This window comes from Canis lupus, chromosome 5 (assembly GCF_011100685.1).
Source record: "Canis lupus familiaris isolate Mischka breed German Shepherd chromosome 5, alternate assembly UU_Cfam_GSD_1.0, whole genome shotgun sequence".
In the NCBI taxonomy this organism is placed as follows: domain Eukaryota; kingdom Metazoa; phylum Chordata; class Mammalia; order Carnivora; family Canidae; genus Canis; species Canis lupus.
The window spans coordinates 82,296,769-82,312,375 of NC_049226.1; the positions used below are offsets into that span (position 1 = coordinate 82,296,769).

Genomic DNA, 15,607 nt, shown 5'->3' on the forward strand with positions numbered 1-15,607 from the left:
AAAAATCATTTAGGAATTGAAAACAAAAACAGGAAAACTTACCTATTTTACAGACAACCTGAGTGATGGTGAATCTTGAATTGATTCTAAATAAGTATCTTTTTTTTTTAACAGAGCTCTTCAGTTTTTTTTTTTTTTAATTTTTTTATTTTTTTGCTCTTCAGTTTTTTAAAATTTAAAATCTATACTTACAACTCTATGGTAGTTTTGTCTAAATAATTACATAGTTTATTTTTGAAGAAAACCATTCAAAATACTTAATTTCTATTTTAGGTCTTTGGAAATGTAAGCATCTGTTGTTTTGGTGATAGTTAATGAACTCCGATATGTGGAGACAAAAATATCTCTCAAATATCCTTGAGTCATTGGCTTTACCACTAAGGAAATGTTTTTTTCTGGGTAATTTCACTACTTTTAAGAAATCAAATGGCTATATTTTTTTAAAAAATTTATTTAAAATTGTATCCTAAAAAAAAGATTTATTTATTTACTTTAGAGAGAGTGTATGAGTGGAGGAGAGGGGCAGAGGGAGAGAAAATCCCAAACAGACTCCCCACTGAGTGCTGAGGCCAACTCGGGGCTTGATCTTATGACCTTGAGATCATGACCGAAACCAGAAACCCGAAACCCAAGAGTCAGATACTCAGCTGATTGAGCCATCCATGCTCTCCCAAATGGCCACATTTTTATTAGGATTTCTAGAATACCTACTGCTTCAATCTGAGAAAGCTAAAACAAAGAAAATCTTCTAGTTTTAGAAAGTCTTCTACCTTCTGGACAGTAAAATCTGCATATAAAATCTATCCTACAGGGTCATCCTTGTGTGAAAGAAAAACAGGCTAGGACAGGTCACCTGCACACGAACACTCAGACACGTGACACGTGTGCATACATGTTTGTATCACCTCTCAGACTCCTGACGTGCTGGGCACTGAAGGAACTGGTTTTGAGACTGTACGGCCCCTGCCTGAAGGAGCTCCTGTCTTGGCCAGGGAAGACAGACAGGGACAGTCACCAGTGACTGGTGACTTGAAAGGTTCGATAGGGGTCAGGATTGATCAGGAATGTGAGCAATATGCTGGGGGGCAGTGTTCCAAATAATGTTATGGAATCCTTCAAGGGGCAAGCGTTAGGATCATGATGCATTTAGGAGGTGGTGAGTGGTAGGCTTGGCTTTAGGGAAAGCTCAAGCACCATTGAGGAGAGCCACACCTCTGTTCCTGGCACCCCAGGCCCTTGGAGCAGAAATTTGGGTTAATAACAGCCTAGCAGAACCCTAGGGGATTCCATGCGGAGAGCTTAGGCCTGTGGCCTAAAGTTACGTGTTCCTGTCTTTTTGTCTGGATCATGTATATGTTCTTTGATGTGAGAAATGTAGCTTCCTGCTTAGGAAGCCTTTTCCAGTGGCCACTGAGTGGAAGTGTGTGTTCTGGTTAGCTGGCCTTGGCTGCCTGGTGAGGTGGGAAGTTGGGGGCACTCTGGAGAGCAGAGACAGGCATCTGCAGCCTTCAGGCAGGAGGCAACAGTCCCTATGTCTTCCTCTAGGGCTGAGGTCTGGGCTTTCCCCCATTTCTGGCCTGGAGGCCCCCTGACTCACTCAAGTCCGAGAACTGACATCCGCAGCTGCCTAAAACCAGTGTATCTAACACCTCTCTTCAGGTGATGGGTCAGGGACTTGGGGATGGTTTTACTGCCCAAGTGATCACCACCCCAAATGAGACAGGACCCATGACAGGAAAGATGTGGAGTTTGGAATTTGAAGATTTGGGTGCAAATCCCAGCTCACATTCCTCAGCTTTGTAGGCTGCTGAGCAAGGCCCCCAGTCTCTTGATGAGGTGGAAGCAGCAGCACCTGTCCTGCCACATACAAAGGGTTATTGTGGTGCTCTCCTCCTCACAGGTTGCCACAGATAGTATGATTAGTTACTGTGCCACGTGTGGGAAGTGCCCATGCTCCATCTGAAGGATCCAGGAGTGGGGTGAGGGGAGAACTGCAGTGACCAGTGTGGCATATTAATGTGGAACCTGAGGCAGGAGAAGATGGTGGGCAGGCCTCGGGCCACCAAGCACATTCTGAGCCAGACCTGGAGGGATGATTGTCAGTCACTTTGGTCCTCTCTACTGTTTAGCTAGACCCCCTTTGTTTGTGGCCTTCTGTAGACCAGAGGAGCAGCTGCTGCTGCAGCTACTGCTGCCAGGAGCCATAGGGCCTCCTGTGTGGAGGCCAGAGAAGAGGCATTGCCTGTGGTAGCCTCATCAGCAGGGCAGGAATGAGCATCACTGTGCCCCAGAAGAGTACTTCCCTGAGGTCAAATGACCTGTGTACTCACAGCAGTAGAAAGGTTCCGCCCATTCCTGGGCTTGGGGAGGTTAGAAGTTGGGTTGGTACCTGGAGTAGCACCTTGTTTCCCAATCCAGGCAGTCCCAGTGTCTCGAGAATAGGAAAGGTGGGGACAGAGCCTGGCTTCAGGCCTTGGGCCTTCTAAAGCCAGCCTTGGGCAGTTCTCAAGATAGTTTCTGCAGCTATTGGGAGGGGAGCAGCAGTTCTCTGGGTCCTGTACTCAGTAGTGAAAGGCCATTCAGCTTTGGCCTGTTCCTCACTATGGGCTCTGGGGAAGCTTTGTTTAACCCAGGGCTCCTGGCTGAAAAGACATGAAAGCTCAGGGGACACAAGTCTTGGGATGAATAATGTGATTATGAGGGGCAACTTGCCCTGGAGCCCAGCAATCCAAATGCAGGGCAGAGTTTGGGCTCCAGGATCTGGTCACTTCACCTCTCCAGTCATTCCCTCCCTTGCCAACCAGTGGTCTTCTCCTCTGTTCTCACCCCCATACCTCTGTTTACTGCCCACATGCTCCTTCCTTCCCCCCCCACCCCCCACCTCCTCACACACATACATACACACACTGAGAATTGAGCTCTGCTTTCCTTTCTCAGCTATTCAGATCCTCAAGCACTCTGCCCCTCTGGAGAGAGCTTCCCTCCCAGAAGGAGAGCTTCTACCTATGCCACTTGGGAAGGGAGGAGCGTATTTAAGTATGTTCACATGGGCATGTGGCACAGACCCCAAGGAGGCAGCAGAGGCTGGGAAAGCTATTTGGAGGGGCTGCTTTGAGGAGTAGACCTGCTTGCTAGCCTGTCAGGCTTGCTTACCCTTTGCAAGTCCTGGCTTGCCATGGCCCTATGGGCTCTACTCCTGCTCCTTAGCCAAGTAGGCAGTCAGGCCCCTCTGCAGCTCACACCCTCTGGTACCACTTGTGCTCATGCCTTTACCTTCCCAGAATGACCTTTATCACTCTTTTCCCTGTACAAAACTGGTGTGCTTCAGAGGTCTCATTTTTGTTCTCACTATTTCAATTCAGCATTGTATTGGAGGTCCTAGTTAGTGCAGTAAGGCGGGAAAAAGAGATTAATAAAAGATATACAGAATAGATAGAAAGAATACAACTGTCTTTATTCTCAGATAGTGTATTGAAAAATCCCAAAGAATCTTCATAAAAGCTACGAGAACTAATTGTTGAGTTTTAACAAGGTTGCAGGATACCAGGTAAATATGTAAAAAGTCAAATATATATATATATGTATATGTGTTTAATACCTTTATTGAGATAAGATTTACATGTCATAAAAACCACTCATCTAAAGTATATAAATCAGTGGGGTTTTTAAAAAAGATTATTTATTTATTTATTTATGATAGACACAGAGAGAGAGAGAGAGAGAGAAAGAGAGAGAAAGGCAGAGACACAGGAGGAGGGAGAAACAGACTCCATCCTGGGAGCTCGACGCAGAACTCGATCCTGGGACTCCAGGATCGTGCCCTGGGCCAAAGGCAGGCACTAAACTGCTGAGCCACCCAGGGATCCCCAAATCAGTGGTTTTTTAGCATGTTCACAGAGTTGTGCAACTATCATCTTAATCTTAGAACATTTTGTCACTCCAAAAGAAACCTTGATCCTAGTCCCCTGCCACAAAATCAATTATATTTGATATGATAGCAAGAAACAATGGGAAATTAAATTTTTAAAAAATATCTATTCATAAGAGACCCAGAGAGAGAGAGAGAGAGGCAGAGACATGGGCAGAGGGAGAAGCAGGCTCTATGCAGGGAGCCTAGTGCGGGAATCAGTCCCGGATCCCAGGATCATGCCCTGCACCAAAGGCAGATGCTCAACCACTGAGCCACCCAGGTGTCCCGGAAATTAAATTTTTAAAATAACACTTAGAAATAGCATGAAAAGTACTTAGAGATAAGCTTGTTAAAACATTGTTGAGAGAAATTAAAGGCCTAAATAAAAGGAGAGATATGCCATGTTCAGAGATTGGAATAATCAGTATTATTAAGCTGTCTATCCTCTCCAAATTGATCTATACATTCAACCCAATTCCTTTTTTTTTAACCCAATTCCAATCAAAATTCCAGCAGGCCTTTGAAAAATACCATTAACAGCTTTGCGCAGTGGCAGTATCATAGCCAATGAGGTTTATCCGAGGCGTGATTATTGCTAGTTGAAAAATACTGTTAAGAAAATGAAAAGAGGGATCCCTGGGTGGCGCAGCGGTTTGGTGCCTGCCTTTGGCCCAGGGCGCGATCCTGGAGACCCGGGATCGAATCCCACATCGGGCACCCGGTGCATGGAGCCTGCTTCTCCCTCTGCCTGTGTCTCTGCCTCTCTCTCTCTCACTGCGTGCCTATCATTAAAAAAAAAAAAAAAAAAAAGAAAGAAAGAAAGAAAATGAAAAGACATACCACAACTTGGGAGAAAATATTTATAAAAACACATAAAAGCATTTGTATTCAAACTATATGTAGAATCCTTACAGCTTAATAAGATATACAACCCAACTTTAAAAACTGGTTAAAGGAGCACCTGGCTGGCTCAGTTGGTTAAGCGTCTGTCTTTGGTTCAGGTTGTGATCCCAGGGTCCTGGGATTGAGCCCTGCATTGGGCTCCCTGCTCAATGAAGAGTCTGTTTCTCCCTCTCCTCTGCCCCTCCCCCTGTTCATGCATGTGCGCGTGCGCTCTCTCTCTCTTTCTCATAAATTCTTTTTAAAAATTTGGTTAAAGATTTGAATAGACAATTTAATGATTTTTTTTAAAGATTTTATTCATTTATTCATGAGAGACAGAGAGAGAGAGAGAGAGAGAGGCAGAGACACAGGGAGAAGGAGAAGCAGGCTCCATGCAGGGAGCCTGATGTGGGACTCGATCCCAGGTCTCCAGGATCACACCCTGGGCCAAAGGCGGTGCTAAAACGCTGAGCCACCTGGGCTGCCCGATTTAATGATTTTCTAATAAATTGTTGGTTCAGTATATGAAAAGATGCTCAAAGATCCTTGGTCATTGGGGAAATGCGAATTAAAGCCACAATGACATTATAGATACTACATACCTACTAAAATGGCTAAAAGAAAAAGAAAAAACCCCAAACAACTGATAATACCAAGTGTTGGTGAGAAAGTAGACTTTATACATTGCTGTGAGAATGCAAAGAGTACAGCCACTTTGGAAAACAGTTGGACAGTTTGTTATCAAGGTAAACATATACTTATCTTATGAGCCAGCAATAACACCTGTAAGTATTTACCCAAGAGAAATGAAAACATAAGTTTATGCAAAGGAATGTATGCAAATATTTATTGGCTTTATTCACAATAGCCAAAAATTGAAACAACTCAAATGTCACCAACTAGTGAATGAATAAACTGTGGCATATCCATATAATGGAGTACTACTTAAGCAATAAAAAGAAACAAAATATTGGTACACCTAAACAATGTGGATGAATCTCAAATGCATTGTGCTAAGTGAGAGGTGCCAGATACAAGACCCTCTGTATTCTGTAATTTCATTTATATGACATCCTGGAAAAGGTGAAACCTTTGGAACAAATCAGATCAGTGTTGCCAAGGACTAGAGATGGGTGGAGTGGGCCAGACCATGGGGAGGCATGAGGGAACCGTTTTGAACAATGGAAATGTTCTGTATCTTGAACATGGTGATAACTTGTTGAACTGTCAATTAAAACGGGAGAATCTTATTACATGTAAATTATTTTTTTTAAGATTTTATTTATCTATTCATGAGAGACACACACAGAATGAGAGAGAGAGACAGAGAGGGGCAGGGACACAGGCAGAGGGAGAAGCAGGCTCCACGCAGGGAGCCCGACTGGGATCGATCCCGGGTCACCAGGATCAGGCCCTGGGCTGAAGGCGGCACTAAACCACTGAGCCACCCGGGCTGCCCAGTAAATTATACCTCAATTAAAAAACACGTTAAGGGGATCCCTGGGTGGCGCAGTGGTTTGGCGCCTGCCTTTGGCCCAGGGCACGATCCTGGAGACCCGGGATCAAATCCCACGTCGGGCTCCCGGTGCATGGAGCCTGCTTCTCCCTCTGCCTGTGTCTCTGCCTGTGTCTCTGCCTCTCTCTCTGTGTGTGTGTGTGACTATCGTAGATAAATTAAAAAAAAAAAAAAAACACATTAAAAACCCTCTCAAAGGTCAGTTTAAGACCCTCTTCTTCATGACGCTTTCCCTGACTGCTTCCTTGTCACAGACATGGCCTTCTGGTAAGTCCCTTCCAGGTCACTCATGGCTTGGGTTCTTGTTAACCACAGCTTGCACCCCTTGACTGCTTCAGCTACTTAGGTGTGGTGACCTACTGGACTCACTGCTCCTTTGACATAGCCAGACCTTCCACAGCCGCCTCGGAGAGACCAGGAATACTGACTGAGGTGGTAGCAGGCTGGGGAGAGGGGCTCAGACCCAGGCCAGTGTCTGCTGCTGTCTCAAGTACCTCCACTCAGCTGTTGCTGTTCTCTTCCCCCACAGGTTGGGATAAACATTCCTATGGTTACCACGGCGATGATGGGCACTCATTCTGCTCCTCCGGGACTGGCCAGCCCTATGGTCCCACATTCACCACAGGAGACGTGATTGGCTGCTGTGTCAACCTCATCAACAGCACCTGCTTCTACACCAAGAATGGCCACAGCCTTGGTGGGTGCTTGGAGACCTTAGAGGGTCTGCCCTGTGGAACCACTTTGATTAGTGAGAGGCCCAAAGGCAGGCTTTAAAGCCAAAACAGTTTCAGTGATCCTCTGCTGAGCTCTGGGGAACTCCAGCCATTTCCAGGCATTGAAACACTGCAAAGTGAAGAAAAGGTAGCAGAGGTGCTTCCTTTGTTAATCCATCCATTTAGCAGCATTTATGAAGCCTAGGGTCAGTGCTGAAAAAACAGCAAGGTCATGGTCATGCTTCTGGCCTGTGTGAAACCTCTTGGAGCAGGGTTTGGCATTGGTGAGAAGTTTGAGGGGCCTGCGTACATACCTGACAGTGGTAGTAGTTGCATGTGCATGGTCTGGGCTCTGACTTTGATTGGCCCTTCCAACATGCAAGATGCTGTTGCTGTGGAGCAATAGGTGCGTTCTAGTATAGGAGGTAAGCAGACAGGCTGGAGTTAGATGGGGCCAGGTCTTTTCTGGCCCTTTTGCCGGTTAAAAGATAGCAAACCTGGACAGAGTTCTATTTAAAAAGGTCCTTTGATGTAACCGCAAAGAAGCGACTGACTGGAGTGAGGGCCTGGGGAGGAAGCAGGTAGCCTGAGGCAAGGCCATGATGATTGATGCAGGGCATGGGGAGCAAGCCTGACAAAGTCTAGGGTGGCCAGCAGGATTAGTGACAGATGGGGTGCACTAGAAAGAAGGGAGGATGGGAAAGTGGCTGGATAGTTGTGCTATCAACCAGGATCAGGAACCCAGGAGGAGCAGCAATTAGTGGAGTGATGGGGACCCTGGAGGATCTCTTGGAAGAGCAACCCTGTACATGTGGAAAGATTTAGGATAAGAGCCTGGGAGATGGAGAGATGTTGGTCATTATGATGCCTTGCTCTTATAGGCTGATTGGTATTTGGCCCTTGAGTGAGAGGAGCCCTTGGCCAAAGTGGCCCTGAGGTAATGCCTGACTGCTGGGCCTGCCTGCTTGAGTTTGCAGAGGTCTCTGATTGGGCAGAGATACCAGCTAGACTGGCCACAGGCCTTGCCAGAAAAGGGAATTGGACATTTTCCTTAGAACATAACTTCTAGGAGGACTGCATCCTCTGGCTTGAGGGGCAGTAAAAAGGTGACTGTCATTCCCCACTGTGATGACTTCTATGTGGGTTCTCCATGAGATGAGCCTGGGCCAAATTAGGGTACGTGAGTGGGAATCAGGTTTGCTGGTGGTTGAGGCTGAGTGGCCAAGAGTCAGCATTCCTCATTAGGACAGTCTGATGCCACAGCCCACAGTGGATAGCCAAGAGCATGGCATAAACACTGCAGAGGTGATCCAGGTGCACATCTGGAGAAATCCTCCTCTGAAATCTGTAGCCGCTTAGCTGTAGTTGCTGGCATCCAGCTGATGAGCTGGCAGCTAGGGCAAGTTCTCTAGATGGCTTCTTACTTGCCACTCTGCTTTTTGTCTCCAGCTGTTTCCTGGCTCTTTTTTTGCTGTCAGAGTCCCAGGGGCCTCTGCTGTGGGTTCTCACTCTTTACTCTTGTCCCAGGCTCAGTCCTTCCCCTCTGCTCTGGACACCTGCCCTTGTCACATTCCTCCAGGCTATCCACACTTTGCCTGGAGCACAACACCTGCCATGGGATGAAGCTGCTGTCCTCTCTGTACCTTCATCTCCCTCATCTGTACCCTCTGCCTAGCCTCTGAGCTCTTTGTCAGTCAGGTCCCTAGGTCCATAGGGAGCTCTCAGCAACCTTAATGTCAGCCCAAACCCTCGTATTTTTAAATTCTTATCCCTGTATTCCATGTTTTGTATAGACCTCATGCAAGACCTCACTTGTTTAGGTGGATATTGCTTATTTTTCCAGCCTGTCAGGATCTTCTAGGATCTTGGTTGTTTTTTCTCAAATATTGGATAGCCTTGTCAGCACTGTATTAACCTAAAATTTGATAAGCATGTTGATATATGTTTTCATCAAGGTCTTGATAAAAAATATTGGAAGAGGCTGAGATCTGAGTCCTTCAGGGTATAGCTATTTGAGAATCACTTCATAATGTTAGTTTGAAACTTGTGTTTTTCTGTCCTGTCCGCAAGGATATTACTGAGACTTTACTAAAAAATGTATATGGCCTGCCCCCTGCATTTTCTAGATCACAAAATTTAATGGAAAGGCAGTGAACTTGGGGTGATAGACCACTTGATGAATCTTCTAATGGCCTTGTTTCCTTTCCACAAGCCAGCTTATCTATAATGTGCTTCAGAATCTCACCTGAGATCAGTCACAGCTCTCTACCCTCAGAACCCTAACCCTCTCCCCTTTATAGAAGCAGAATGATGTTCCCTGCGCCGACCTCCCCACTCTTTTGCATTGTTCCATCGTTCCTCTGTCACAGCACTTGCCCTTGTGTCAGTGGTCTGTGTAATTAATGACTCCTGGAGCCAGCAGCACTTTGGGGGCCTGGCTCCTGTGAGGTCTCAGCAGATACTTAATGGAAGGATGGATGAGCAAATGAATGGAGACAGGAAAATGATGTCTCACCTGTGAGTGGTCCATGCACTTTCAGAGATTTTTTTATTTTTATTTTTTAAGATTTTATTTATTTATTCATAGAGACACAAAGAGAGAGAGAGAGAGGCAGAGACACAGGCAGAGAGAGAAGCAGGCTCCATGCAGGGAGCCTGACGCGGGACTCGATCCCAGGATTCCGGGATCACGCCCTGGGCTGAAGGCAGGCGCTAAACTGCTGAGCCACCAAGGCTGCCTGTTTTTTTGGGGGGGTTGTTTTGTTTGTTTTGTTTTGTTGTTGTTGTTGTTTTAAGATTTTATTTACTTATTTGTGAGAGACACAGAGGCAGAGGAAGAAGCAGACTCCCCACAGAACAGGGAGCCTGATGCGGGGCTCGATCCCAGGACCCCAGGATCACGACCTGAGCCGAAGGCAGATGCTTAACCAACTGAGCCACCCAGATGCCCTTGCAGAGTCATTTGTATACACTCTGTGCTATTATAGGTGTTATACCTTTGGCCTCATTGACCCCTGACCTATGTCTCTTGGCTCAGAGCACTTCTTATCTGCAAGTTTGAATGTTCTGTTTGCATCCGGGCTCTTTGCCTGACCTTTTTCCCACATCTCATCACTACATTGGCTTTGCAGAGGCTCCCAGAGACCTGCAGGGCTGGGGGCGGGGGAAGCAGTGTTGCCCTTGTCCAGTGCAATAGGGGGTGGAGTAGCCTCTTTCCTCATCCTCCTGGAAGCACCTCAAGGCCTTGTCCTTCCTGAGTGCCATTGTGAGGTAGACCTGGGCAAGCCAGGGTACATTATCCCCTGCCCAGAAGTGTGGCAATTGGCTCACCCTGTAGCACAAGTGCAGCCAGCTTGTACCAATACCCCACAGTTTTTGAAGCAGTTTTCATCAAGTAGCTCTGTTTCTCCTTTCTTTCTTGAAGTGTCAGGTTTAGTGCTACCCCCTTTCTCAGACGGGCTTGCAGAGATTGGGTAAATTGCCAAGGTTATGCTACTGATAGCTGATGGAGTCTGACCTCCTCTTCCCAAGGCCCGTGGGTCTTCTCCATGAGCTGGGAGTAGAGCAGCAGCAGCCTGCTACCGTACTGAGATCCACCAGGGTAGCTCCTGTGCAGACCTGCAGGGTGGGCGTTGAGGTCTTGGATGCAGAGGGGCTTCCAGCTTCAAATCTGGCAGCTCTGAGACTGCCTCTGCACGTGGGGCTGAGGAGTGGCTCCATGCAGGCAGATCCTGGGATTTGTGAGCTTCCCTCACTACAGAGCAAAATAGCCTGGCAAGGAATGTGAACAGTTTCTCTGCACTGTGGTTTTTTAATCTGTAAACTGGTATTCAAGACAGTATACACCTTCCAAAATTGTTCTGAGGATTAAGTGGTTCCTTGGCAGACCCTGAGCCCAGTGCCCAGCACAGAGCAGGCATGTGGTATATGCCGGCTGCCTGACAGGATTCTGGCCCCAGCTTCACTGGGAGACCTACTGTCAACCCTCATTTGTTCTGTCTTGCTGGGTTTCAATTTCTCTTCTGGGTAGGAGTTAAGGGAGCAGCTGGAACCTCTAAGGAGTGGCTTGGAAACTTCTCAGTCCAAAAGTTCAGGAGCTTCTAGAAGATACAAGAAATTTTCTAAAAATGAGAGGGCTGTGAGTCCTTGGAAGGACTTGGCCATGAGCCGTTCTCAATCTATAGAACGTGAGTGCTCTGGCGGATATTCTGAGATGCCTATCCTGCTCATATATTTTGGGTACTACTTTCCTCCACTCTCACTTCCAACTCAAGTCTGAGGAACCTGGAAGCAGCCCTTTCTCTTGGCAGAAGGGTCAGAGAGCATACAGGCCAGTGTTGACCTAGGATTTGACAACCTGAAACCTCTGGAGACTCTGGATGGGAATGGACTGGAGATGGGCATCTGCTACCCTCCTTGTCTCCACTTCTCTGTCAGCTTAGAGATCATGTTGGAGCATCAGACTAGGAAAGAGTCCAGGCCTACCACTTCTGCTAGTTTTATGACTGTTGGCAAATCATTTCACCTCTGAGGCTTACTTTCCTCATTTGTAAAGTGGGGATAAGAAAGTATGCTCCCCAAAACTGGTATGCAGGTCAGATGAGGTGATGGATGGAAAAGGACTTAGCATTTACAGTGAGTATCCATAAATACATGTTGGATTGCAAAAAGGATCAGGCCTGAAGAGGCCTCAGGGTAAATTATTTGGTTTTAGTCCTTCCTAGCAGATTTTCCCTGAGAGAGTAGAAGAGCTGTGGACAGGTATTCAAGTATTTGACTTTACTTCCAGCCAGGCCACCCAGCAAAGGAAAGTCCAGGATCTAGACCTACCAGGCCCTAGCTCATGCTTGACCTCTACCAAAGGAGACAGCCCCTCCCCACCCATTGTGATAGATCCTCTGTGGTCCCACAGAGGTATAAGAGATCAAGTGGCCTGATTTCTTTTCTTTCCCTCTGCAGGTATAGCCTTCACAGACCTCCCGGTAAGTACTGTTATTGGGTCTCTTCCCTTTGGGCTCTTGGGGGCTGACTGGGATGGAGCATGGTGGAACCTGCAAGTGCAGGGTGTGGAGTCTGGCCCTTTCCCCAAACAGGGATGTATGCTGTGCTGTCAGCTTGAGAGTACCAGTAGGGGTACCTCCTGGCCTTCTTCTCTCTCCAGCAGCAAGGCCTGGTCTTCCTCCATGACTCTTAGCAGGTGACAGTGATTTGTGGCATTTCCAAAGGCAGCTGGGGGGGGATGGTATGGGTGGAGATGAGGGTAATAACTCCATGGCTCATCTGGTCTGGGCCAATTCTGTGCGGCTTACAGCCAGTGGACTGGGGTGTATAAAGAATCGTTCTAAACTGCTAGGGAGCCCAGTCCCAGTGACTACTCATCAGAGATCCCTAAGGAAGGCCACTACCCTAGGGACTAGGCCTGCTACCACACAGGGTATGCTCAAGCCAGAGAGGTGAGCTTTGTGGGGTTTTCTCTTCTTAGAAAAGGGTGAGGTTTCCTGTTGGCTTAGTTCAGGGCTCATCCCCATCTTCTGTGCCCCAGTCCTTCATTATTATGAGTCATCACAAACCTTGTCACATGCAAGGCCTCCACCCAGACTGCTGGGAGCCTGGCCTGGTTCTCTGTGCCCTGGCTGGGTTCTAGAAAGAGGAAAAGTTTGCTGACTGGTGGTTGTCTTGGGATCCTGAGCACCCCTGTGATGCCCTAGGAAATGCCCTTGCCATCTGTCTGGCCCTCTGGAGCCCAGCCTGCAGCATCCAAGCTCCTATTACAAATTCTTACCTGTAGATCAGAATCCTTCTGATCTGACCCCAGAGAAGGGCTGAAGTCCTAGGCAAATAGAAAGACAGGAGAATTCTTACCCTGTCTAGGGAATCGTCTAGTTGTGGAGACGTGACATAAAATAAGCAGACACGAATGTGGGTAGTTGCCAGGTGCTAAGAAGTGCATGGCTGCTCCAAGGTGGGGAGCATCACCGAGGGCAGTGACGGTCCAGGAAGTCTTGCTGGAGGGGATGAGCTTTGCCTGTGGCACAGAGGTTGGGAGGGGAAAGGAAGGAAGCAAGAGGTCTTAGGATTCAGAGCTTATGGCAGGCTGAACCCAGTGTGCAGTAAAGGCATGTGATACTCAGAAATGACACATGACCTGAGGTTGGAACGTGGAAGAGAGGACTGGGGGCCCAGTGACCTTGAGGAGGCGGCTGGCGAGACACTGCTCAGTAGCAGTGCAGAGCCACAGGAAGCATTGAGGGAGGGAATGATCTGGTTAAGTTGGCCATGGCAGGCAATGCGTGGAAACCAGGGAGCCCCACCGCCCATGGAGGGATATGCCCAAACCTCACTAGCCAGAAGATCCTCCTTTTAGTGTGCCTCTGACAGGAAGGACAGTGGCTTCTCTTTACCCTTTGCCAGCATCTGGGGGTTCCAAACCACCTACCCCTTTTGCCATGTTCTCCTCCTCCCCACTTTCCTTTCCTGTCACCCCTATCCCTTCCTGCCCTGTCATATAGTCCTTTTTTGGTGGCAAAGGGATCCTTGATTGTAGATCATTCTGAAAGGAGCCATTAGCCACCTGTGTAGCAGATCTTCATGGGCATGCCTGCAGGGTCATGGAGCTATTAGCCACCTGTGTAGCAGATCTTCATGGGCACGCCTGCAGGGTCGTGGAGCCTGGCCTACCTTTGTGTGCCCCGGCTGAGCCCCAAAGGGGAACCTTGGGCTTTGGGGACACCATAGCCTCTGTTGCAGGGCAGGAGACTCCACTTTGAGCTTGGCTTGCTTTTCTTTTGCTTTCTGTCCTTAAGCTCTGGGGAATGGTGTCTCTGGTAGGGAGGTGGGCAGTATGTGGCTTAGTCCCACCTCCTTCAGCCTTGCAAGTCTTTCAAAAGCTGGAGTAGTGGCCTGCAGGAGCCAGCGCCTTCCCTCTCTGCACCAGAGGTAAGGCGATGCCCTGCTGCCCCATTGCCCTCAGGGCCCAACTGACATTTCATTCTCCTCCTCAGGCCAACCTCTACCCCACCGTAGGCCTGCAGACACCTGGGGAGATTGTGGACGCCAACTTTGGGCAGCAGCCCTTCCTGTTTGACATTGAGGACTACATGCGGGAGTGGCGTGCCAAGGTCCAAGGCACTGTGCACTGCTTCCCCATCAGTGCCCGGCTTGGCGAGTGGCAGGCGGTGCTGCAGAAGTGAGTGCCCCACTCCCGCCCTTACCCAGCGCTGGCCCATCCCAGGGGCCTCACTCTGCTATAGGCCCCTGTACCTCTTCAGGCTGCCCTTATGAACTCCAGTGGTAGCCGTTCCCTCTGGAAAGCACTCCCAGGGTGACTCTGCCTGCTGCTCTCCTGCTTTCCTCTTACTGAACAGACAGCTTCTGCTCAGTTCTCTAGTTCTATTCCTAATTAAGCCTTTGCCTCCCTCAACTAGATTGGAAGGCTCTGCATGTAATGTAGTATCACCAGCAGAGCTGTTTTCCTTCCCAGGTCATTTTGCAGAGGATGTACTAGGATGCCCCATGGTCTCTTCATCTTTGGACTCTTTTTTACACAATAGGGAATATCCATCATGCTGTGACTCTGGCCTGAGGTCATCTCTCAGGGTCATCATCCATCTAAGTCCCACGCATTCATGGCAGCAGTGGCCAGAAGAGAATCTTAATGAGGCCAGCCTGTCTGGCTCTTGGATGATTAGTTTCCAAACTGTCCGGGAAGCCAGTCTTGATAAGAATCTGAAGGGAGGCAAGGTTTGGGTCTCTCTTCTACATGCCAGCTGCAGGCCTGAGTGAGGCAATAACCAGTACCCACTGAGCTAGGAGGTGGGTGAGCTTGTTAGCTTGGCTTCCAAGGGTGGACAGAGAATGGCTGGGCTTCCACTAGCCCTGATTATTGCCTTGCAAAGGCACACAGGTAGCACAGTCTCTTGGGTGGGGTGGGGTGGGGTGGGGTGGGGTGGGGTTGCACACTGGGTTCTTCATGCAGTCTTCCTTTCTTAAAGGATTGATACAGAGGCAGGCCATGGGGCAGGGCTGAGGCAGAGGTTAGGTGGCCAGACCCTTCTCAGGAAGAGCAGCACTGTTTTGTTTTCAGCTCTCAGAGCTACTGAGAAGCTCTTCCTTGGAGGGAAGTCAGTAGTCAGTACGGTGCCAGTCCCTAAGCAGGCTTGCTGGGACAGGCAATGGGAGAGGTGGAGCTGCCGCAGCTGTGTTGAGCAGGGAATGATACTCTCAGCTTACAGTGTGCTTATATGTGTTTATATGTGTGCTGGTGTGTGTTCATATGTAGTATTTGCCAAGACTGACAAATAACTTGTATCCTGTGATTTCATGCAACTTCATTTTATGAACATTGTTAATGGCTGGATTATCTTGGAGACGAATTTACCACAAGCTCCTTGGCCAGCTTCCCTTGGTGGGAGGTTGAGGTTATTTCCTCTCTTTTGCTTGTATAGGCAACCCTTTTTAAGTAAAGAGCTTTTCACACTTAAGATTATTTTCTTGGTGTCCTTTCAAGAAGTAGAATTACTGAGTCACTGGACTGTACATATTAGTGGCTCCTGATGTGCATGTGGACTCATCTGAACCATGTTTTGT

At 48.1% G+C, this 15,607-nt stretch overlaps 1 protein-coding gene and 1 pseudogene across 3 annotated transcripts in view; both read left to right on the forward strand.

The window, feature by feature from the left end:
• The window catches only part of RANBP10 (RAN binding protein 10), a 74,578-nt gene that overhangs the window by 49,458 nt on the left and 9,513 nt on the right, over window positions 1-15,607 (forward strand). The window contains exons 4-6 of one of the 3 annotated variants that reach the window (XM_038538560.1): window positions 6,838-7,005; window positions 11,981-12,003; window positions 14,023-14,207. In XM_038538560.1, the coding sequence (XP_038394488.1) occupies window positions 6,838-7,005; window positions 11,981-12,003; window positions 14,023-14,207 (376 nt within the window). Of the gene's footprint in view, window positions 1-6,837; window positions 7,006-7,057; window positions 7,170-11,980; window positions 12,004-12,115; window positions 12,219-14,022; window positions 14,208-15,607 lie in introns of those variants that run through there. The other 2 variants (XM_038538561.1, XM_038538562.1) reach the window with 2 other exon arrangements.
• On the forward strand, window positions 4,449-4,533 carry LOC119872083 (annotated as a pseudogene).